Raw genomic sequence first — 25,240 nt, 5'->3', positions numbered from 1 at the left:
CCTTATAGATTGAACATTATTGTCACAAAGTGAAAAATCGAGGGCTTATAGTTTTGAGAACAGATATTAGATAGCAATCAGCTTAATTTACTGTCAAGGGTATATTAGAATGCAACCTACTCTTAAATATATGCTGCTAGTTGATGCATTTTTTACAAAGTAAAGATTCATCTTGCTAGCAACTCTTTTAATTTTATGCAAAATTAAATGGAATTTGTTGTATAAATACATTGGATGTGATATACCTGCGTAGCTTTTCAGTTCAGCTGAGATACTTCCTTATGCCAAGCTTACATACGCCCACACAAACATACACACGTATGAATGTGTATCTTTGGAGCCCTGATACACTTCGATGATTCAGTGTAAACAAAGCATTGTGTGAAGCTCTAATCCTGTAGGTATTTGTAATCATGCTTATGTGTCTGCAGTGTATAATGCTATTGATATAAATGGGACTGAATAGGTATATTTTATTAATGGTAGTGTTTACAGAACTAGTTTATTGACGTTTTAGTTATTGGAGTTTTCCATAGCTCTCACCACTACTAATACTATTCAACAAATATTCCATCTTAACATAAGCCTTTTTCTGGTCTATGGGCTTCATTTGCAGGTGAGCTCTGTTGGTTCATGCTTTACAGAGTTACTGGTCAGAAATGTTTTGCAGCCTGTTGCTCCAGGGGTGTTAGAAGCGAGCACTGTGGCTCTTGAACGGTTGGTTCATACTGTGAAGTGTTAACTTAAATGGAATTCAGTTGACGTAAATGAGAGTGCTGTCTATTGCCCTTTTACGACTTGTTGCCTCGCTATTGTCTTACAGCTGTTGTGTGGGCTTAACAGCAAACTTAAAATTTATTTTTATAAATTCTTTTTTCTTCAACCTTCTTGAATGGTTTTGAGACTTCTACAACTGATTTGGGATAATATAGTTATAGTAGTAACAGTTTAGTAGCTTATTTCTGAACATTATAACTGCTTCTGTGTGATATTTGAGTTCCAAATTCAGATCACATTTATAGTATTTGTCTGAATATTCCTTTATAATGATGTCCATTTTCATTCAGGTAAACTGGATAAAATTACTTTGGTTGAAAAGTATGAAAACAATTACACTTGGGACAATTGCTTATTATGTTTTGCTGTTTAAGTTGGAAAGCCATTGCTAGAATATGTGCAACATTACTACATTATACTTTGGTTTTGTTTGGTTATTTCATTCCCTCAGGAACTGATACAGAATGCAGAAGATGCTGGTGCCACAGAGGTTAGGTTTTTATATGATGAAACTCAGTATGGAACAGAAACTCTGTGGTCAAAGGACATGGCACAATACCAGGGTAAATATAACTTTTATGAATTTTGGCCATTATTCTTCAATATGCATGTGGTTCTGTGTTTCTCTCTTTACTGTATGGAGATGACCACCTTACTAGGTGCATGTTTTATGTTCTAATGTTGATAATTCTTTTCCAAAGCCGGTGTTTGCTATGGAAGGCCTTAACTGTCTCCTTGGAGGTTGTCAGTAGCAGCTGTCCAACTGCTTCCAATTAATCCTGTTTGAGAAAGCCTTCATGTTCTGCTTTATTCTAAGTCACTTCTCCCAGGGTGACTGTATGTCCTGTGGCTTATTTCCCTGGGTCCACTTGGTATCCCAAAATAGGAGAAAGGTTTTTCAGTAGAGCAAGTAAACAAGATTTGATAAGCAAGACATATGAGAAAAGAATGCTTAGGGTATTAGACAGTAACTTTCAGATTTCCTGCATATTAACCTCTACCTTTTGAGAGCTATGTCGAGTTCTTAATGTAAAGATGACCCTAGCCCCTTCCATTTCAGCAGCATTCTCCAGGCAGTTCTGTTTTCTTCCCCATCTCTTAGTCTCTCACCCTTGTGCCAAACTTTGCTTCATGCTGCCTGTGTACTGCAAATGTAATTTCTTGTAACTTTAACGTGTTTATATAATCTAGTATGGCTTTGCATGATAGAGGATAGTTATGTATTTATCGAACAAATTAGTTTAGATAATTGTTGCAAAAGACATTCAGCTGTGATTTGAAGATTTCAATGATGAATGATCCACTGCTTCTTGTTTCTAGCTTTTCCTGAGTTGTTAATCAGCCTCTTTATGTCTTCTAATTTGAATTCATCTGTCTTGCTTTCTAGACACAGCTTATTGTTGTATCTTGCCATGTATTCCCTTCCAGTGGAAGTATTAATAGACTATGTTTGGTCTATTAGAAAGATCTGTAGTACATCTTTCAAACGTCTTTTTGATGGACTGAACAGATAGAGTTTAAGCCTTGCACCACAGGACACTTCTTTCAGAAGTGGTGGTGTTTTCTCCTTTCTGTTCAGTTTTTTGGAGTCATTCTTTTAGAATGTGGACACTAGAACTAGATACCACATCAGAATATAAATCTCTTAAGTACCATATACAGAGGTAAATCCATCTCCTTGCTTTTGTTTTTGCTGCTACACTCTACCTCCCTTTCGTCACCAAGCATAATTGATGTCAGCTTGAGTCATAGCTTCCCCATTCAATTTGCATATGCATACTTTAAAGAAATACTTTCTCAGTTCTGTTAGTTCATCTTCTAGAAATTTTTAACAGTAGGTAGTTTTCTTCTGTCATCTTTTTAACACTTAACTATTTATTATAGGGCCAGCATTTTATGCGTACAATGACGCAATTTTCACCCCCGAGGACTGGCATGGTATACAGGAAATAGCAAGAAGCAGGAAGAAAGATGATCCCCTGAAAGTTGGAAGATTTGGAATTGGCTTTAATTCAGTTTATCATATAACAGGTACCCTCAGTAGATGTTTTAAAATCAACATGTTGAAGTTTTAAATTGTTTAATTATTTTAGATATTCATCAAACATTTAGTATTTTCTCTAAGAGTGCATTTTTAAATTAGGTCCCTGGCTAAGTTTCCTTAAGAAGCATTCTTATTTTTCTACAACCCTGTAAGTTATTCTTTGGATTTTGAAGGTTTTAGGAGGAGATGTATTTCTTCTAGTAACATCATTATGTACTTAGTCCCTTATATTGAAACGAACGTTTCTTTACACTGGAATTTCATGCACTGCTGTTCATATTATGGTGGCCCATAATATAGGGTAGGTATGTAAGTAGAAGTGTGAAAGTTTAGACTAGACTGAAACTTTTATGCAGGTTCTTTGCATAATAAGCCATGATTTTATTTCATGCTAGAAAGGATATTCCATAATAAAGGTATATGCACATTTACATTTGAGAGAGATAGTACATACTGTTTCACAAGCTGGTAATATTCAATCTTGAAACTTATTATTCTGGCAAAATGTTTTACTGCTGTACAGAAGAAGCATATAATGTAAATAATGTTTATAGTCTACATAGTCATGATAGTTCAGGATAAGAGGCACATTTTGCTGAAATAACATTTTTAACTTGTGAAGTGAGCTTTGTAAGACACAGGACGTTTTTTCACAATATTTTACCTAGTAGAGCATGAATAAAAGCTTAGTTAAAACGTTCAGTGGTTTGGTAATTCTGGAAATTTGTGCTTTTAAATGTGCAAAATTACTGTTTGCAAGCCTTCAAGATCTGCCAAGTATGAAAGTAATAGAATGCATCTTCAGTAAATAAATTTTTTTTTTTTTTTTCCTGAAACTATTGGAAAAATAAAAGTTGGAAAAAATTATACCTTCTGTTGCTCACTGTTTGCTAGAATTAAAATAGTTGAATGACTATTTATATATTTAATTGTAGAATAAGGGTGTGCATGTTTCTTCCTGTCAGTCAGCACTGAATTATGTTATCAGAATCATAGAATCATGTAGGTTGGAAAAGACTTTTAAGATCATCAAGTCCAACCGTTAACCTAGCACTGCCAAGTCCTCCACTAAACCATGTCCCTAAGTGCCACATCTAGACGTCTTTTAAATACCTCCAGGGATGGTGACTCAGCCACTGCTCTGGACATTATACTTGGTTCATCACAGTTTTATAATATTTGTTTTTCTTGTGCTTTTAAAATTTGTTCTTTAAGACCGTATTTGAAAAATATGTTGGTTTAGGATTTTTAATAGCTGTTGTTTTTTTGTGTATACAGATGTCCCTAGTATTTTCAGTGGTGACCAGATTGGAATGCTTGATCCTCATCAAACCCTTTTTGGACCTCATGAATCAGGCCAGTGTTGGAATCTAAAAGAAGATAGCAAGGAAATCAATGAACTTTCAGACCAGTTTGCACCGTTCATTGGTGTATTTGGCAGCACTAAGGAAACCTTTAAGAATGGAAACTTTCCTGGTACCTTTTTTCGTTTCCCACTTCGTCTGCAGCCTTCCCAACTGAGCAGCAACGTTTATGACAAACAGAAGGTTTTGGAGCTGTTTGAGTCCTTCAGAGCAGATGCAGACACAGTATTGCTCTTCTTGAAGAGTGTTCAGGATGTTTCATTGCATGTTAGGGAAGCTGATGGAACAGAGAGGCTGATTTTTAGAGTAACGGCTAGTGAGAACAAGGCCTTGAAACATGAAAGACCCAATTCTATCAAAATCTTAGGAACTGCAATAAATCAGTATTGTAAGGGAGTTCCAAGCAATAGCATAACGTGTGTGACATACCATGTAAATATAGTTGTAGAAGATGAGAGTGTTAAGGACGCACAGAAAACATCTTGGTTAGTATGTAATTGTGTAGGTGGTCGAGGAATGTGCACTGAACTGGATTGCTTAGCTGATGACTTGAAATATGTTCCTACTATTGGAATAGCCATGTGTTTATCAACTAATGGGGTGGAAAAAGGAGCGGTAGCAGACTTTTCAGGAAGAGCATTTTGTTTTCTGCCGTTGCCTCCAGGTGAAGAAAGCAAAACTGGACTCCCAGTTCATGTTAGTGGTTTCTTTGGTCTCACAGACAATAGGAGGAGTATCAAATGGCGAGAGCTGGATCAGTGGAGAGATCCAGCAGCTTTGTGGAATGATCTCCTTGTGGTGAATATAGTGCCAAAGGCATATACCACCCTTATTTTGGAAGCTATCAAACGAATGGAGACCGAGAAGAATTCGGATTTTCCATTGTCAGCTGAAAGAATTTATAGGTTATGGCCTGATGAGAACAAAATCAGGGTACCCTGGAAACCAGTTGTAGTACCTCTCTTTAAAGAGCTGCTCCAGCACACCGTTATTTACTCAGTGAGTAATCAGTGGATAAAGGTGGAACAGGTGCACTTTTCTGAAGTGGATGAAAGTTTGGAGTACACACAGTCTGTTCTCAACTACCTCCAGAATTCAGGGAAGCAGATTGCCAAGGTACCAGCAAATATTGCTAGTGCAGTGCATCTTACTATTTCTACTGCTAAAGCTGTGAAAAAAGTGACTCCTGCTGTAGTACGGCAAGTACTAAGGAAATCTGGACACAGTGGACCTATGGAAGAAAAGCTTCATCTTTTAGAGTTTGTGCTTTCTGATGGAGTCTACAGTGAACTGATTGGATTGGAGCTTTTGCCATTACAGAATGGAAATTTTATTCCTTTTTCCTCATCTGTGTCAGAACAGGATGTAGTTTACATAACCTCAGAAGAATATCCCAGGTATACTTAATATTTTAAATACTGTTTGGTTTTGGCTTTTTTAAGTTTAGATGTTAAAGCAGAGCTTCAGACTGTTATTTGCTTATCAGCAAATGAGACGATACGCAGCACCCTGTAATGTAATGAAGTAATGCATAGATAAAGTCAGTTTTCTGTATATATGTACATGTTGTGTGCATATGTCTCACTTGAAAAGTTCGACAGCTGCTTGTCATTATAACTTTTTATGAAGAATCGTGTGATCTAGGCTTTAGGGGAATAGCTCACAATATATTTCAAGTTAGCTTTCTTTTGAGAATTGTAAATAGGAGGAAGTTAGAAACATGCATACTAAGAAGTACATGAAATTAGGTAATGATAAAAGGTTTTATTAAATAAGCTTAAAGCTTGAGATTACTTCAGGCTTTTTTTTTTTTTCCCCCTACACAGCACTCTTAGTTTCAGTGGAGGGCTTAGTACTAGACACTGGTTTCAGGAAGTAAGCAGATACTACCATGCAAAGAAGCGGGCTTGTCTTTTGCATCTGCTCTCCCTTTGTTCTTTCCAGTCCCTCTCCAATTGTTTTTTTCTTTTTTTCCTTGCTTATTTCCCAGCAGCGTCAGTGTTCTAATTTGGTTCACATTTTGTGAGCCAAAAAAGCTTTCACCGACATTGGGGAGGGGATAGCAAAGAGCAGGCTAGGTGGAATAAGTGACCTTGGGGTTACTGGGGAGAACACATGACTACTGCTTTCTAGGTCTGTACTGGATTATGCATGTATAAAAGATGTGTTAAATCTGGACCCTTCTCCAAGTAGTCTCTTAAGAGGTACTGCTTGAAGTCACTCAAACACACTAGATTTCTTACCTATTCCTCCTTACAAAGCGTTACCCATATGTATGTTCACAACCACCCCTCCTTCTCCTTTCCCTCAGAGTTCTGTTAATTTTCATATCCTCAACCTGAGAGAATGACACTTGGCATGTGCTTTGCTGTTTTTACTGCCCTATGGACTGTTTATAAGGGAAGTAGAGATGGGTTGGAGTGTGCAAATAGATATTGTTAAGGTAAAAAGTGCTCTAAGTAAGGTCTTTATATAAATTGTGGTTTGAATATACATATAGACAACATGTTTTCAAGAAGGTTTGAATATATGTATAAACAACACATCTTCAAGAAAAGCAGTTGGATGCAAGTGTCTGGTCTTCCCATGTTGCTTGAGAGGAGTTTGCATTTTTTTCAAGTCTGCTGCTTTTCTTTCTCTGTTATATTCTAAACCCATAATCTTTCTTGTTCTAGACAATTCAGATTATTTATCAGGGGATTAACACTACTCAGAGCCTGTCATTCTAGTGTTGTTTTTAAAAAATAATTAAAAAAAATTTCTCCAGCATCTGTTGTGAGATGGTTTATCTTTTGCTATTCTTTCACTTTGTTTCTTCTTCCAGAAGTTAAGGCAGTGTACTAATACAGAAAGCATTCCCATGATGAAACTAACAAATTACAGCCCTGCTTCAGACTAGTCATAAGATACTTTTTTTGAAACATAATGATGCCACTATATCTTACTTACTTGATGTTCTCTTGATAATGGACTTAGTTTGGTTAGTCTTGTAGAACTGATATAAAAGCATGTTATACCAGGCATAAATCTACTTGCTAGCTATGACAATACAGAAATTTGAAATCATAATGCCTTATTTGCCTCTATTATTGCCTACAGAAATGATTTTTAATTCTAATTTTATAAATTTTATAAATATGATAAATGACTTACGTTAGATATTTTAAAACAATTTTAATTTAAGAGTTTGGCTCTTCGCATATTCAAATTTGGAGCCTGCTTCAAAAGCTGAAATAAGCTTTTATGAATTTATTTCTGTTAACACCTGTAGAAGAACAAGATTCTGTGTTAGTTTGTGTATAATTAACATACCTGCTGTCAGGATTAAACTGGATAGCTATTTTTGATTTCAGAAAGACCAAAGCCCTAAAAACTATTTAAGTGCTAGCATAAAGCAAGGGAAGGGCAGGATGAGACTGACTCTTGGCTGCAATAATCTTAACCACTGTCTGCAGATCTTTTAAAATCCACAGATCTGTGTGAAGTCCTAAAATTACATGTTGTATTTTTTGTATGCTTTCAAATAGAATCTTTAAGAGGCATAGAATAGTAAGTGCTATTTTACCTGTTTAGGGTTTTTTTCTGTTAGAATATGAATAGAAGAAAATAATTTTCTAATCTCAGATTTTCTATCAAAAGAAAACTTGCTTAGACCCGCTTTGAAAAGAAGAGTAGTGGGAAAATTAGTTTCTTACTACTCTCTGCTTCTAAATGTATGATTTTTCTCATTTATAAGGAAATGCCTGCTGGAAGCCGTATTCTGCATATGTAAGCAATGGCTTTGCATGTGACTGTTTTACCATAATGATTACCATGCTGGTAATGTCTGTGCAGCAACATAAATAAATTAAATGCTTTGCTAAAGTGTGTTTTGGGTTTTTTTGTTTGTGTTTTTGTTTGTTTGTTTGTTGCTTTTTTGTTGTTGTTTTTATGTTGTGCTAGATCACTCTTTCCTGGCCTGGAAGGAAGGTTACTTTCTGATGACCTGAAGCCTGAGGTTCTAGCTGCTTTGAAAGAAGCTGCCAAAAGTCGAGGTAATGTCTTTTGTATTCTCATATAGAGAAACAGATTTCTCATTGTTGAACAGACTAGTTCTAAACCCAAGTTTAAAATAATGTCTCTTTTGAAATTCAGTTCACATAAATAAGTTGGCTACCTAAAAAAATATTTAAGATATGATAGACTGTATTGTTTGAATTGGAATTAACACAGATTAATTAAAAATGAACAAAAGGCAAAAGCAAGGGAAAAAGGATGAAAATTTGCAATAAAAGAATAGATTTTCCCTTAGTAAAGCATGTATTCAAGGTTCGATAATTTTGTTCAAATAGTATTCCTCCACTTAAGACAGTCTGAATTCTATTTTGCATTTGCAGTATTTGCATATGTAATAGCTATGTCGTGGTTTTGGTATTGTGGATCATCTCTTGCAATTGCAAGTGATCACATCAGTGCAGTTTTTTAAAACCAGATGAAACCAGCTTGAGCATCTAGCCTCAAGCATGCTGTAGAGCATGTAATTTCATCAAGAGTTTCCCTAGTCTTAATTCATAGCTTATGGTTGTGTCAGTGTGGACCTACTGAAATACTTCCAATCTTGATCAAAAGACTTGGTGAAGAAGTTTGCTGCATCTGTAGATAAGATGCTTCTATATTTAGCTGCCTTTGCAATTAATTTTTTTTTGGCCTTTTTTCTACTCAGAGTTTGTCTATATTTACCTTTCCACCTTTGCGTTTAATTATGCATTTGATTGGTAAATTTCCTATAAACACAATTTGCAAACAAGTCACTCTTCAGCTTATTTTTAAATAGTGTGAGTACACGGCGAGCTGTTCTTCAATGTCTAGAAAATGTGCTTTTCAGAAAAAGATTCTTGTCTCTCTCTTTTTTTAAATTGCTTAATTCATGAAAATTTTTTTTTAGACTGAAGACATTAGAACCAGACAGAGAATATTATAAATCATTGTCTTGATTTGCTTTTCTTAATATCTTTTATCATGGTCTTCAGTCGTTCAGTCACAGTCTCTGTTTCTTCAGTCTGTGTTCTGACATTTTTTTTCCCCTACAATCCTTATGTGTTCTCTGTTTATTATTCTTCCTGTTCGGTTGGAAACCTAACTCCTTTCTCCATGGTTTGATTATTGCTTCATTATCAAAAATAATGGAAAATAAGATAATTCTGAGGCAAGATGATAAATATTAAAAGTATGGCAAAGCATCTGTGAAAAGATTGAAAGAATTGGGAATGACTTAATGCACAGAGTAAACAGTGTAAATATTTAAAATAATAAAAATTGCATAGAAGATACAAAATCAGTCCTGGGACTTTCATTGAATACGAAGAACAGCAAGTCTGAAATGACTATAAAGAAAAACTTTGTTCTAAAAAGTAGAATTGTCAAAACTTTTGTTGGCATATGATGGGTGTCATGTCTATTGTTGCAGTAGAATATGCTTGTTCTAATTCTTTTTTTTACTGTTAATTTCCCCCAGTACTCTTTTTAATTTATTTTGTTTTAATGCAGACCATAAACTTGAAAGTAGTGACTGCTTTAAATTGTGTATCCCAACAGTGAATATTCTTAATCTGAGATAGAACCATAAAGAACTACTGTTTACTTTAGTAGTAACTGCTGAGACTTTGAAAGTACAGAAACACACAGGGATCAAGACAGCCACGCTGAGATTACATGGATGGAAGACAGGAATGTTAGCTTTCAAAAATGCCAGTTCCTCGTGATGATACCTTAAATCTACTTTTGAGATGTATTGTCCTAGACAATTTCCTCCAACTGAATGTCACGTCAGCAGTCCAAAACCATGCTTAAATTACAAAACAGAGCAAAACAACCAAACCGAAATATAAGTTTGTCAGACTATGCTTGAATACATCTTGAGAAGTGGAGATGACTAAAATGAAAAAAACCTGTATATTTATAAAATGCAGTTGCTAGCTGAGTTCTCCTAGGACATTCCTTCGCTCCAGGCTTGGTCTCTGAGTTGCAACAAAGTCTATCTAGTCTTTTTGGTTCCTTGGAAGACTTTTGGTTGCATTTAAGGTCTTGCTTCTTTCTGTCTCTCTTCTTCCTCTGACAGTTTCTTTGAATGACCTTTTCCTAGGGACTTGTTCTTGGTTGGTAGTATAGAATCATAGAAAGGTTTGGGTTGGAAAGGGCCGCAAAGATCATCTATTTCCAACCCCTCTGCTAAGGGCAGGGGCACCTTCCACCAGACAAGGTTGCTCAAAGACCCACCCAGCCTGGCCTCGAACACTGCCAGGGAGGGGGCAGCCACAGCTTCCCTGGGCAACTTGTGCCAGTCCCTCACCACCCTCACAGTGAAGAACTTCTTCCTTACATCTAATCTAAATCTCCCCGCTTTCAGTTTAAAGCTGTTAGCCATTGTCATTATTAAATCAGAGAGGTTCCCAATACAGTTGCAGGAATAAAAAATTTCTTGTATTATTTCTTTGGGAAGATGGGATGCAGTTTTTTTTTATTGTGTTTTACAAAGACAACCAGATCTTATTTTTTCTTTCCTAAAATGTGTACTGTATTTTTCTAGTTAATAACTGTTTCTGTATTTAGTGTGTTAATGTGTAACTTGCAGGATGTTTTCTAAAAATGGATTTGATTATATTCTAGCCCAACAGCTTCTCTGGGGATTTTCAGGTATGGTAATTAACTGAAGATGTACTGGTTTGGATTGAAGCTTGAATTTGCGTGAATTTGGTGATCAGCTGTTCTCATTACCCCAGCTTTCTTGTAAACAAAACTTGCCAAATAGAGCTGCCAAAAGATAGCTACCAAAGATAATTATGAAAAGAGTTCTAAATACAGTTGAGGGGAAAATGCATGTTGATGAAGAAAACCTTGCAGTTATGTTAACACAGAAATGATCAATATTTTTATTGGATTTTTTAATATATTTTTTAATAAATTCCCATGCAGGAAGATTTCCAGTATTTTAAGATCACATGTATAGATTTCAAAACAGTATTTCTGTATTTCTAAACTTCTGTGCTCAAATAATGGGATTTAAGCTTAGCCTTTAAGTAGATTCCTGTCTTGCTGGTCCACTACTGCATTTCTCACTTCCACAAGGCTGCTGTGTTTACCTGTGGTTTCCGTTCAATAGAACTAAGAGAATGCATAGCTCTGTAGGCATGAAGTGAAAGGGAAAATTTTTTTTCTGAAGGTTGTCTTACTACTGATTTCCAGCAGAGCAGGGACAGTAGATAATATCTTTAATTGGACTATTGCTTTTAAGGAAATGGCAATGCTATCTAGATGGAAGAAAGACCCGAAACTCAAATAGATGTCTTGCTTCCCTTTCTGTCTTTTGGTTTTGATGTTGTTGGGAGGTAGTGGTTTTTATATTCTTTACTATTTTCTTACTCCCAGACATTTTGTAGTTTTTAAGTATAAGCTGTCTTAATGATAATTAAGACATGAATGTTAACATAGATTTCTTTTAGTGAGGGCTTTGGTATAAGAATAAAACCATACATGTATAAACTTAAGTTTCCATACTCCTTGCACAGCTGAGTCTTGTTGCTTTGTCAGTTTTAGTGTAAGATCATCTGCACCCGAGCTGCTCTTTGTGATACCTAATAAATAGTCTTTCAAATCTGTTTGAATCTGTGCAATTATAGCCAAACAAATAATGGATTAGATTCTTATTTACTCCTAGGTAAATAAGTAGTATAAAGAATCAACCAAATGAAAAAATACATTTGAAGTTTCTACTTTGATTGTAAATCCATAGTTGTATGTATGCCTGAGAATTCTTGTGTCAAACTAACAAATGCAATAACATTGATAATTTTCAATTTGTTTTTATTTTTATACTAATACGGAATGTGTTTGTTTCTAATTAACTCCTAAAAGCAAGGGTAGCTGGTATCTGCAGGTCTGTTTAACAAACAGTTTTTTCCACTAAAAAGAAAAGGCGGGACACAAGTTAAATTCCCCCCCACCCCAACCAAAAGCACTTTGTTATCTAACTGCTCTGTGATTTTCATGGCTTTGCCCTTTTGCTGTCATTTCAGGAAGGCCATGCACTCAGCTGCAGCTTCTGAACCCAGAAAGATTTGCCCGGCTCATTAAAGAAGTTATGAATAGTGTGTGGCCTGGGAGAGACATGGTGGTACAGTGGTATCCAGGTTTGGAAGACAAAAATCACCCATCAGTTTCCTGGCTTAAGATGGTCTGGAAGAACCTTTATATACATTTTTCTGATGACTTGAGTGTGTTTGATGACATGCCGCTTATCCCCAAGACACTGCTGGAGGAAAACCAAGCATCAGTGGAACTGATTAGATTTAGGAATCCATCACCTATCATTCTGGATGATGAATCTGAGACTCAGCTCCCGGAATATTTAGCTGATATTATTCAGAAAGTTGGTGGAGTTGTACTTAAGAAGCTGGATATTTCTATCCAACATCCACTTATAAAAAAATACGTGCACCCACCATTACCAAGTGCTGTTTTACAAATAATGGAAAAAATGCCCTTACAGAAACTATGCAATCAGGTTGCATCATTCCCGTCAACACATAAAGATGCTCTTAGGGCATTCTTAGCTAGTTTAACTGATGCAAGTGAAAAAGAGAGAAGAATTATTCAGGAATTGCTAATATTTAAAAAAATTGAAAAATCATCTGATGAAAGTGTCCCTGTTTTTACTGGGCTAACAGGTGGTAAGGTATTACACCACACTGCCAAAATTCCTCCTTGTCTAAGATTTTCTATTCCAATAATTGACAGCAGTGATGAAGCTACTATTCGCTTAGCTAATCTGCTGAAAGTAGAACAGCTAAAGAGCACAGATTGCTTGAAGTTTGTTATACAAGACATAAGAAGTGATTTTTATTCATACGATGAAACAACACAGATAATGCAATGGGTTCTTGAAAATCTGACTTTTCTGAAAAATGAGAATACGGATGTGATAGATTGGCTGACATCACTAAAGTTTATTAAGATTTCACAGGAAAAGGTAATGTCGGCAAACGAACTCTTTGATCCTGATGTAGAACTTCTGCAAAACTTGTTTTATGCTGAAGAGGAAATTTGCTTCCCCCCTGTTACTTTTACATCTTCAGATATTCTTCATTCTCTGAGACAAATAGGCTTAAGAAATGAGGCCAATCTTGAGGAAAGTGATATTATGAGAGTGGCAGATAGAATTGAAAGTTTGCATGCTAGCTCTGACACCAGTCATGATTTACTGTTAAGGAAAGCTAGAACTCTTTTGATGATTTTGAACAAAAACCATACACTGCTTCACTCATCTGAAACAAAAGCTGTGCTGAAAAAACTAAAATGGATTCCTGCATGTAAAGAAAGACCTCCGAATTATCCAGGATCCTTAGTTTGGAAAGGAGATCATTGTAATCTGTGTTCGCCACCAGAAATGTGTGATATATCTCACGCAATTTTAGTTGGTTCCTCAGTTCCTCTTGTGGAAAATGTGCTGTTGGATGTAGAAAAAGCACTTGGCATCCCCACCAAGCCTAGCATAAAAGCAGTCTTAAAACATTTCAAGGTGGTGGTTGATTGGCACAGTTCTAAAACCTTCAGTGATGAGGACTATTATCAATTTCAGCATATCTTGCTTGAGATTTATGGATTTATGCATGATCATCTAGAAGAAGGCAAAGAAGCTTTTAAAGCCCTGAAATTTCCCTGGGTTTGGACGGGTAAAACGTTTTGTTCCCTCACACAAGCAGTAATAAAGTCAGTACCTGATCTTGATCTCCAACCTTATCTACATTATGTGCCAAAAACTATGGCAAAGTTTCACCAGTTGTTTAAATGTTGTGGTTCAATTGAGCAGTTAACACCAGACCATGTGTCTATGGTCATTCAGAAAATATACCTAAAAAGTGAGCAGTCTCTCTCAGAACAAGAGAGTAAACAAAATCTTCACATTATGTTGAGCATCATAAGATGGCTGTACAGCAATCAGATTCCTGCAAGTCTGCATACACCTATGCCGCTATACAGCGGCAAACTTCCTTATAAACTTGCAATGAAGCCGATTCATGAGTGCTGTTATTGTGATATCAAAGTTGATGACTTAAATGATTTGCTTGAAGATTCTGCTGAACCAATAATTTTGGTACATGAAGACATACCAATGAAAACTGCTGAGTGGTTAAATGTCCCATGCCTTAGCACAAGATTGATTAATCCAGAAAATATGGGATTTGAGCAGTCTGGGCAAAGAGAGCCTCTGACTGTAAGAATTAAAAACATTTTGGAAGAATACCCTTCCATTTCAGATATCTTTAAAGAGCTTCTTCAAAATGCTGATGATGCTAATGCAACAGAATGTAATTTCCTGATTGACATGAGAAGAAATATGGATATAAGAGAGAATCTTCTGGATCCAGGAATGGCAGCATGTCATGGTCCAGCTTTGTGGTCGTTCAATAATTCTGAATTTTCTGACTCTGATTTCCTAAATATAACTCGATTGGGAGAGTCTTTAAAAAGAAGTGAAGTTGACAAAGTTGGAAAATTTGGACTGGGATTCAATTCTGTTTATCATATCACTGATGTTCCTATTATTTTGAGCCGGGAGTTCATGATTATGTTTGATCCGAATGTTAACCATATCAGTAAGCATATTAGAGATAAATCTAACCCTGGGATCAAAATCAACTGGAGTAAACAACAGAAGAGGCTGCGAAAATTTCCCAATCAGTTTAAGCCATTTATAGGAGTTTTTGGTTGCCAGCTACCACTGACTGTAGAATCTCCTTACAGCTACAAAGGAACACTTTTCAGGCTGTCCTTTAGAACTCAGCAGGAAGCTAAAGTGAGTGAAGTCAGCAGTGCATGTTACAATACAGCAGACATTTACTCTCTTGTGGATGAATTTAGTATTTGTGGACATAGACTGATAATATTTGCTCAGAGCGTAAATTCAATGGTTTTGAAATACTTGAAAATTGAGGCAGATGATCCTGGAGTGGCACAAGATGTTGTCACTATCAAAAAAAATCTGTGTTCTTCCAAAGCCTTGACTGCACCAAATGTAAGTGTTCTAAAGGAAGCGGCTAAACTCATGAAGGTCTGCAGCAGCAGTAATAAAAAGCATCCCACTGAAACACCAAAATCCTCGTGTATCTTACAGATAGTAGTAGAAGAATTTCACCATGTATTTAGGCGGATTGCCGATTTACAGTCTCCGCTTTTCAGAGGTACGGAAGATGATCCAGCTTCTTTCTTTGAAATGGCTAAATCAGGACAGATAAAAAGATCAGCTGATGAATTGCCACAGAAAACAGTAGATTCAACAACATGGCTTATATGTTCTTGCATGGACATTGGAGATGCTTTAAAATTTTCGTTACATGAAAGTGGACGGAGACTAGGTCTTGTTCCCTGTGGTGGAGTAGGAGTGTTGCTGTCGGAAACCCAGGATCAAAAGTGGATTGTGAAACCTAATTGCAACACCATAGGTGAAGTATTCTGCTATTTACCTCTACGCATAAAAACAGGCTTACCTCTTCATATAAATGGCTGCTTTGCAGTTACTTCAAATAGGAAAGAGATCTGGAAAACAGACACGAAAGGAAGATGGAATACTGTATTCATGAGGCATGTTATTGTAAAAGCCTACATAGAAGCACTTTGTGTTCTACGTGACATGGCAATCAATGGCGAGCTAGTTGACTACAGTTACTGTGCAGTGTGGCCAGATCCTGATTCAGTTCACGATGATTTTTCTGTTATTTGTCAAGGGTTTTATGAAGACATAGCTCATATGAAAAGCAAAGAAGGGATCAAAGTGTTTTCTGATGGTTTCTCTTGGGTTTCCATGAAGAATGTAAGGTTTTTAGATGACTGTATACTGAAACGACCAGATGTTGGACCATCGGCCTTTAAGATCTTTCTGAAGTACCTTAAAAAAACAGGTTCCAAAAATCTGTGTGCTGTAGATCTCCCATCCTGGGTAAAGACTGGATTTGAAGAAGCAGGATGCAAATACATACTATTGGAGAACACTTTCTCTGAGAAACAGTTCTTCTCTGAGGTATTTTTCCCTAATGTTCAGGAGATTGATGCAGAGCTGCGTGATCCTTTGATGCGTTATGTTCTCAATGAAAAAGTTGAGGAGTTCTCAGGAATTCTTCGTGTTACTCCATGTATTCCCTGTTCGTTGGATGGACACCCATTAGTTACACCATCAAGACTGATCCATCCTGAAGGAAGAGTTGCAAAGTTATATGATGCTGAAGATGGAAGATTTCCTTATGGCACCACTCAGGATTATCTTAACCCAGTTATTTTGGTTAAACTCGTTCAGTTGGGAATGGCTAAAGATGATATTTTATGGGAAGATTTGATAGAACGTGCAGAGTCAGTAGCTGAAATTAACAAGACTGATCATGCTGCAGCTTGTCTTAGGAGCAGTATTATATTAAGTCTTGTTGATGAAAAACTGAAATCTAGGGACCCTAGAGCTAAAGAATTTGCTGCAAAATGTCAAACCATCCCTTTCCTTCCTTTCCTTAGCAAACCAGCAGGCTTCTCACTGCACTGGAAAGGCAGCGATTTTCAGCCTGAAGCGATGTTTTCAGCAACTGATCTTTTCACTGCTGATCATCAAGATATAGTTTGCCTAATACAACCAATTCTTAATGAAAATTCCCACTCCTTTAAAGGTTGTGGTGCTTTGTCATTAGCTGTCAAGGAATTTTTGGGTTTACTGAAGAAACCAGCTGTTGATTTGGTCATAAATCAGTTAGAAGAAGTTGCAAAGTCATTTGATGGAATCACGTTATATCAAGAAAATATCACTAATGCTTGTTACAAATATCTACATGAAGCAATGTTACAGAATGAATCAACAAAAGCTATGATAGTTGAACAACTGACAAACTGTAGTTTTATTCTGGTTGAGAACGTGTATGTTGATCCAACAAAAGTGTCTTTTCATCTGAATTTTGAAGCAGCACCCTATCTCTATCAGTTGCCTAATAAATACAAAAATAGTTTCCGTGAGCTATTTGAAAGTGTGGGTGTAAGACAGGCTTTTACAGTTGAAGATTTTGCTGTAGTTCTGGAATTAATAAATCAGGAAAGAGGGACCAAACAATTAACAGAAGACAACTTTCAGCTTTGCAGGAGAATAATTAGTGAAGGAATATGGGGCCTCATTAGAGAGAAGAAGCAGGAATTTTGTGAGAAAAAGTATGGTGAGATTTTGTTACCCGATACTCGTCTTGCACTTCTGCCTGCAAAATCTTTGTGTTACAATGACTGTCCATGGATTAAAGTTAAAGACACAACTGTTAAATACTGTCATGGTGATATCCCAAGAGAAGTTGCAGTAAAGCTCGGAGCAATACCAAAACGCCATAAAGCTTTAGAAAGATATGCCTCCAATATCTGTTTTACTACCCTTGGATCAGAATTTGGGCAGAAAGAAAAATTGACAAGTAGAATTAAAAGCATTCTTAATGCCTACCCTTCAGAAAAAGAAATGCTGAAGGAGCTCCTTCAGAATGCAGATGATGCAAAAGCTACAGAGATCTGTTTTGTGTTTGATCCTAGGCAGCATCCAGCCGACAGAATATTTGATGAGAAATGGGCACCACTTCAAGGACCAGCACTGTGTGTGTACAACAATCAGCCTTTTACAGAAGATGATATTCGAGGAATTCAGAACCTTGGAAAAGGTACAAAAGTAGGAAATCCCTGTAAAACTGGACAATATGGTATAGGTTTCAATTCAGTTTATCATATTACTGATTGCCCTTCTTTCATATCTGGCAATGATATACTTTGTATTTTTGATCCTCATGCTAGATATGCACCAGGTTCAACATCAACAAGTCCTGGCCGCATGTTTAGAGATTTAGATGCAGATTTCAGAACACAGTTCTCAGATGTACTGGACCTCTACTTAGGAAATCACTTTAAACTAGATAATTGCACAATGTTTAGGTTTCCTCTTAGAAATGGAGAAATGGCGAAAGTATCAGAAATTTCCTCAGTTCCGTGCTCAGATAGAATGGTCCAAAATCTTTTAGATAAGCTGCGTACGGATGGAGCAGAACTCTTAATGTTTTTGAACCATATGGAAAAGATTTCTATTTGTGAGATAGAAAAAACAACAGGAGCACTGAATGTGTTGTATTCTGTACAAGGCAAAATCACTGATGGAGACAGACTGAAACGAAAGCAATTCCATGCGTCTGTAATTGACAGCGTAACGAAAAAAAAGCAGCTAAGTGAAATCCCTGTGCAACAGATTACTTACACAATGGATACTGAAGACTCTGAAGGGAATCTTACAACTTGGTTAATTTGCAACAGGTCAGGCTTTTCTGCCATGGAAAAGGTATCCAAAAGTGTAGTTTCAGCCCACAAGAATGAGGACATTACTCTTTTTCCACGTGGCGGGGTAGCAGCTTGCATTACTCATAATTACAAAAAACCCCACAGGGCATTCTGTTTCTTACCGTTATCATTAGAAACTGGATTACCTTTTCATGTGAATGGACACTTTGCTCTAGATTCTGCAAGGAGAAATCTATGGCGTGATGATAATGGTGTTGGAGTAAGAAGTGACTGGAATAGTAGCCTAATGACAGCGCTGATAGCACCGGCCTATGTTGAACTGCTGATTCAGCTGAAGAAACGGTATTTTCCAGGCACTGATCCTACAGTGTCAGTGCTGCAAAACACACCTATTCATGTTGTGAAAGACACTTTAAAAAAATTTTTATCCTTTTTTCCAGTTAATAGACTTGATATTCAGCCAGATTGGTATTGTTTAGTGAAAGCAGTTTACAGTTGCATTTATGAAGATTTGAAGCGTCTTTTACCTGTTATGCGAGCTCCAAATATTGATGGTTCTGATTTGCATTCTGCTGTTATCATCACATGGGTTAACATGTCGACTGTGAACAAAGGCAGGCCATTCTTTGACAATTTACTGCAAGATGAATTGCAGCATCTCAAGAACACAGAGTACAACATCACAACGCGGAAGACAGTGGCGGAAAATGTTTACAGACTCAAGCATCTACTCTTAGAAATTGGATTTAATTTGGTATATAACTGTGATGAAACTGCAAATCTTTACCACTGTTTGGTAGATGCAGATATTCCTGTCACCTATGTGACACCTGCTGATGTCCGATTATTTTTGATGACCTTTTCTTTTCCAGACTCTAATTGCCACATTGGAAAGTTACCCTGTCGTCTTCAGCAGACAAATTTGAAACTCTTCCATAGTCTCAAACTTCTGGTTGACTACTGTTTTAAAGACGCAGAAGAAAATGAAATCCAAATTGAGGGCTTGCCACTCCTTATTACTCTTGACAATGTTTTGCAAATTTTTGATTCAAAGCGACCGAAGTTCTTAACAACGTACCACGAACTGATTCCATCTCGCAAGGATCTCTTCATGAACACGTTGTATTTGAGATACAACAATATTTTACTTAGCAGTGAAGTAGCAAAAGTCTTTGATATCAGAAGTTTTGCTGAATTGTTATCATCTGTGTTGCCTAGAGAATACAAAACTAGAAATTGTATGAAATGGAAGGAAAACTTTGCAAGTGAATCGTGGCTTAAAAATGCCTGGCACTTTATTAGTGAGTCTATAAATATTAAGGAAGAGCAAGAAGATACACAAGCAAAATTCGATGATGTTGTTGAAACTTTGAAGGACTGGACTTTGCTCCCAGGTGTAAGATTTACTGTCTCAGCTAATCATCTTGTTGTGCCAGAGTGTGATGTTTTGCTCCCCCTCAGCATTATGCATATAGCTGTTTTTCCGAATGCTCAGAGTGATAAAGTCTTTCATGCTTTAATGAAAACAGGCTGTATTCAGCTGGCATTGAACAAAATTTGCTCCAAAGACAGTGCTTTAGTGCCTTTGTTGTCAGGATGTACAGCAAATATAGATAATCCTTCAAGCATTCTGAAAGCCATACAATATATGGTACAGACATCAACTTTTAGGACTGAAAAGTTAGCAGAAAGTGACTTTGAGGCTCTCTTAATGTACTTCAATTGCAATTTATGTCATTTGACATCTCAGGATGACATTAAAATTTTAAAGTCTCTTCCATGTTACAAATCAATTAGTGGCCGATATATCAGCATTTCAAAATATGGGACGTGTTATGTCCTCACGAAAAGCATCCCATCAGTAGAAGTAGACAGATGGACACAGTCAACTTCATCAGCTTTTCTTGAAGAGAAGGTTCACTTGAAAGATTTGTATACTGTGCTTGGCTGTGTCTCTGTGGATGATCTTGAAGTGTACTTGAAACATCTTTTGCCAAAAATCGAAAGCCTGTCTTATGATGCAAAATTAGAACACTTGATCTACTTAAAGAATAGGCTAACTAGCATTGAAGAAACTTCAGAAATGAAAGAACAGCTGTTTGAAAAGCTTGAAAGCATTTTGATCATTCATGATGCAAGCAATAGATTAAAACCTGCAAAATATTTTTATGACAGGACTGTAAAAGTCTTTGAAGTTATGCTTCATGAAAAATTCTTTATACCTCAAGAGTTTTTTAAGAAACTAGAGCAACTTACAAAACCAAAAAATCAAGCTGCATTCCTTCCATCATGGGTAACTTTTCTACGACATATCGGATTGAAATTCATCATTTCGCAGCAACAGTTATTACAGTTTGCTAAGGAGATCAGCATGCGAGCAAATACAGAAAACTGGTCTAAAGAAACACTACAGAATACTGTCGATGTCCTCCTCCATCACATATTTCAAGAACGAACTGATCTTTTGTCAGGAAATTTTCTGAAAGAACTGTCCTTAATTCCTTTTCTGTGCCCTGAACGAGCTCCCGCAGAATATGTTCGATTTCATCCTCAGTATCAAGAAGTTAACGGGACACTTCCTCTCATACGATTCAATGGTGCACAGGTGAATCCTAAATTCAAACAGACTGATGTGTTGCAGTTGCTGTGGACTTCGTGTCCCATTCTTCCTGAGAAAGCAACACCTTTAAGCATCAAAGAGCAAGAGGGAAGTAGTCTTGGTGCACAAGAACAACTCGAACAAGTTTTAACTATGCTGAATGTTAATTTGGACCCTCCCCTGGACAAAGTTATCAATAACTGCAGGAACATTTGCAATATAACAACTTTGGATGAGGACATGGTGAAAACTAGGGCCAAGGTCCTAAGAAGCATTTATGAATTTCTTAGTACAGAGAAAAGGGAATTTCGCTTTCAGCTTCGAGGAGTTTCTTTTGTAATGGTGGAAGAAGGTTGGAAGCTCCTTAAGCCTGAAGAGGTGGTAATAAACCTTGAGTATGAATCTGATTTTAAACCTTATCTTTACAAACTTCCTTTGGAACTTGGTACTTTCCATCAGTTATTTAAACATTTGGGTACTGAAGATATTATTTCAACAAAGCAGTATGTTGAAGTTCTAGGTCGCATATTCAAGAGCTCAGAAGGGAAGCAATTGGATCCTAATGAAATGCGCACAGTTAAAAGAGTAGTTTCTGGCTTGTTCAAAAGTCTTCAGAATGATTCTGTCAAGGTTAGGAATGACCTTGAGAATATGAGGGATTTTGCCCTTTACCTTCCCAGTCAAGATGGTAGGTTGGTAAAGTCTAGTATCTTAGTTTTTGATGATGCACCCCACTACAAAAGCAGAATCCAAGGCAACATTGGTGTGCAAATGCTTGTTGATCTTAGCCAGTGTTACTTAGGAAAAGACCATGGTTTTCACACTAAATTGATAATGCTATTTCCTCAGAAACTGAGGCCTCGCTTACTTAGCAGTATTCTTGAAGAACAGTTGGATGAAGAGTCTCCCAAAATTTGTCAGTTTGGAGCATTATGTTCTTTGCAGGGAAGGTTACAGTTACTGTTGTCTTCAGAACAATTCATCACAGGACTCATTAGGATTATGAAGCATGAAAATGACAACGCTTTTTTAGCTAATGAAGAAAAAGCAGTAAGACTTTGCAAAGCTTTGCGAGAAGGTTTGAAAGTTTCCTGTTTTGAGAAGTTGCAAACAACCTTAAGAGTTAAAGGTTTTGCTCCTATTCCCCACAGCAAAAGTGAAACATTTGCTTTCCTGAAGAGATATGGAAATGCAGTAATATTGCTTTACATACAGCATTCTGACAGCAAAGACATAAATTTCCTGTTAGCATTAGCAATGACCTTAAAATCTGCAACTGACAACCTGATTTCTGATACCTCATATTTAATTGCCATGCTGGGTTGTAATGACATTTACCGGATTGGCGAGAAGCTTGACAGTTTAGGAGTGAAGTACGACTCTTCTGAGCCATCAAAACTTGAACTACCTACACCTGGCACTCCTATACCAGCTGAAATTCACTATACACTTCTTATGGATCCAATGAATGTTTTTTATCCTGGTGAATATGTTGGTTACCTTGTTGATGCTGAAGGTGGTGATATATATGGATCATATCAACCAACTTACACCTATGCAATCATTGTACAAGAAGTAGAAAGAGAAGATGATGAAAGCCCCAGTTTTCTAGGGAAGATTTACCAGATCGATATTGGATATAGCGAATATAAAATAGTGAGCTCTCTTGACTTGTACAAATTTTCAAGACCGGAGGAAAGTTCTCAAAGCAGGGATAGCACACCTTCTACCCCAACCAGTCCTACAGAATTTCCAGCACATGGACCAAGGACAGTTCCACCTCTCTTCACTGGTAGAGAAAGCCACAAAACAATGTCCTCAAAACATCACTCTCCAAAAAAGATAAAGTCAGCCTCGTTGCCAGAAATATTAAGAGAAGTGACATCTGTGATTGAACAGGCTTGGAAACTTCCAGAATCTGAAAGAAAAAAGATTATTAGGAGGCTGTATCTTAAATGGCATCCAGATAAAAATGCAGAGAATCTTGATATAGCTAATGAAGTTTTCAAACATTTACAGAATGAGATTAACAGGCTAGAAAAACAGGCTTTTATGGATCAAAATATGGACAGAGCCTCAAGAAGACCATTTTCATCCTCTGCTTCTCGTTTTCAGTCAGATAAGTTTTCATTTCAGAGATTTTATACTTCATGGAATCAAGAAGCAACAAGCCACAAATCTGAAAGGCAACAGTATAAAGAAAAGTGCCCATCTTCCACGGGGCCATCTTACTCACAACGCTTTTTCGTCCCACCTACATTCAGGTCTGTTGGCAATCCCGTAGAGGCACGTCGATGGCTTAGGCAGGCCCGAGCTAACTTTTCAGCTGCAAGAAATGACCTTCATAAAAACGCCAATGAATGGGTATGCTTTAAATGCTACCTTTCTACTAAACTAGCCTTGATTGCAGCTGACTATGCTGTGAAGGGCAAATCAGACAAAGACGTAAAACCAGCAGCCCTTGCACAAAAAATAGAGGAATACAGTCAGCAACTTGAAGGGCTTACAAATGATGTTCAGACGTTGGAAGCTTATGGAGTAGATAGCTTAAAAACCAGGTATCCTGACTTACTTCCTTTTCCACAGATTCCCAATGATAGATTTACTTCAGAAGTTGCCATGAGAGTGATGGAATGTACTGCTTGTATCATAATAAAACTTGAAAACTTTATACAACAAAAAGTCTAAGTGATTTGAAGAGGTTAGGGAACTGTTTTGTCAAGATCTTGGGTATTTCATGTGACAGGATACAAGTGCGATTGTGCAGATCAGTGAACACTGAAGAGGTTATACATTGCCAAGCAGTTGAGAAGCTTAGTGCACAAACGTGGATGGTACTGAAGTAATTAGAATTGAAATTTATGTAAACGGGATTTTTCTTTTTTAACTGAGCCTGCTGTATAAGCAAACTGTAAAACATCGATATTTTAAAAAATTTGCAAGGAAACTGAGCTGCAAAAATTAGCTGTATGTACAATATTGTGATTAATTGGCGTATTACTGAACTGCACTTTATATAACCAAAGCTTAGATTTCTGTTAGTCGAAGCCTGTAATTATAACTCCTTAGTAGATTTTATTTCATGTAATACAACGTTTCCAAAACGGTAATGTCAGTTTTCAATGTACTAATCTTAAGACTGGACAGGGAGACGGGATGGAAATGAAAATAACTTTGGAGGTGTTACTCCAAAGCATTTCTGTATTCTTTTGTGTTCTGTGGACATTCGTGTCACTCATAGTAATATGTTTATCAGCTGGATCTGATTATAAATTTGCTGCAACGTGACATTGTGAACTTTGAAAGGATAGGTTAGTACCTGTGAACTGGTACAGTTATTTTAATGCTGAATAATGATACTTGATTTAACATGCAACTTCGTGTCATGCATTGATTGCATTTACTTTATTATAAAATAATTATTTAATTCACATTTTTTCTAGAGCCTGTCATCTTTTGTTCAATGAAAAATGCATGTGGATGATATAAAACTGATGAACATTGTTATATGGTGTTTTATGATTCTTTTTTTGAACACCAAAACTCAGTTTTCAGATGTCTAAATGCTTGAGGTTTTTTTTTTCCCTGCGTGTGTGCCTCTGTGTGTGTACATATATATATATATATATTTTTCCACAAACAAACATTGATAATAGTACAATTCAGTAACCCATTTTTGGTGTACACTGAGCACTGTTTTTTGTTACATGTTTAAAGGTGCTGCAATATAATGCTCTTTTTGTTTTTTGTTCACTACAGCCCTAGAGAAGTCTGATTTTTAGTTTGCACTCTTTCTTTTATAGTTTGTAATACTTTTGGTAATGTAATGCAATATGTTCAACATTAGATATTTGTAAAAAAAATTAAAAAATAAAAAAATATGGAAGGATAATGCTAAATGGAAGGATTTTTCTTTTGCTGGATCAGCCACATTTAACATAAATGTAAACGTTTTCCAGTGACGTGCTATTACAATTGTTTACTTGACAGCACAGTGAAACTGTAATTTAACTTACAGGACACAAAGGAAAATAAACAGTCAGCTTGCAGGGCTGATACAGCTACAATAGTGTTGTAATCCAAATATAAAAAATCATGATGAAGGCTTCTTCAGTTTTGTGCAAATTATAA

General features: G+C 36.6%; 1 protein-coding gene across 2 annotated transcripts; it reads left to right on the top strand.

Annotated features, from left to right (window-relative positions):
- The first annotated feature begins 1,309 nt into the window (after positions 1-1,309).
- SACS (sacsin molecular chaperone) lies at positions 1,310-24,155 on the top strand. 2 transcript variants are annotated; one of them, XM_086481823.1, is made up of 6 exons: positions 1,310-1,340; positions 2,662-2,808; positions 4,100-5,582; positions 8,128-8,219; positions 10,831-10,857; positions 12,237-24,155. In XM_086481823.1, the coding sequence occupies exons 1-6, from the start codon at positions 1,325-1,327 to the stop codon at positions 23,795-23,797; spliced, it is 13,326 nt and encodes a 4,441-aa protein (XP_086337949.1). In that variant the 5' UTR covers positions 1,310-1,324; the 3' UTR covers positions 23,798-24,155. The 2 variants fall into 2 exon arrangements, with proteins under 2 accessions (XP_086337949.1, XP_009950489.2); XM_009952187.2 differs by lacking the exon at positions 10,831-10,857.
- Positions 24,156-25,240: the final 1,085 nt, after the last annotated feature.

This window comes from Leptosomus discolor, chromosome 1, assembly GCF_034619465.1.
Source record: "Leptosomus discolor isolate bLepDis1 chromosome 1, bLepDis1.hap2, whole genome shotgun sequence".
In the NCBI taxonomy this organism is placed as follows: domain Eukaryota; kingdom Metazoa; phylum Chordata; class Aves; order Leptosomiformes; family Leptosomidae; genus Leptosomus; species Leptosomus discolor.
This window is presented reverse-complemented; position numbering and strand designations above follow the sequence as displayed.

Coding starts and splice junctions, on each gene's coding strand:
- SACS (XM_086481823.1), top strand. Junction 5,583..8,127: donor ACCTCAGAAGAATATCCCAG/GTATACTTAATA, acceptor ATGTTGTGCTAG/ATCACTCTTTCCTGGCCTGG. Junction 8,220..10,830: donor AGAAGCTGCCAAAAGTCGAG/GTAATGTCTTTT, acceptor ATTATATTCTAG/CCCAACAGCTTCTCTGGGGA.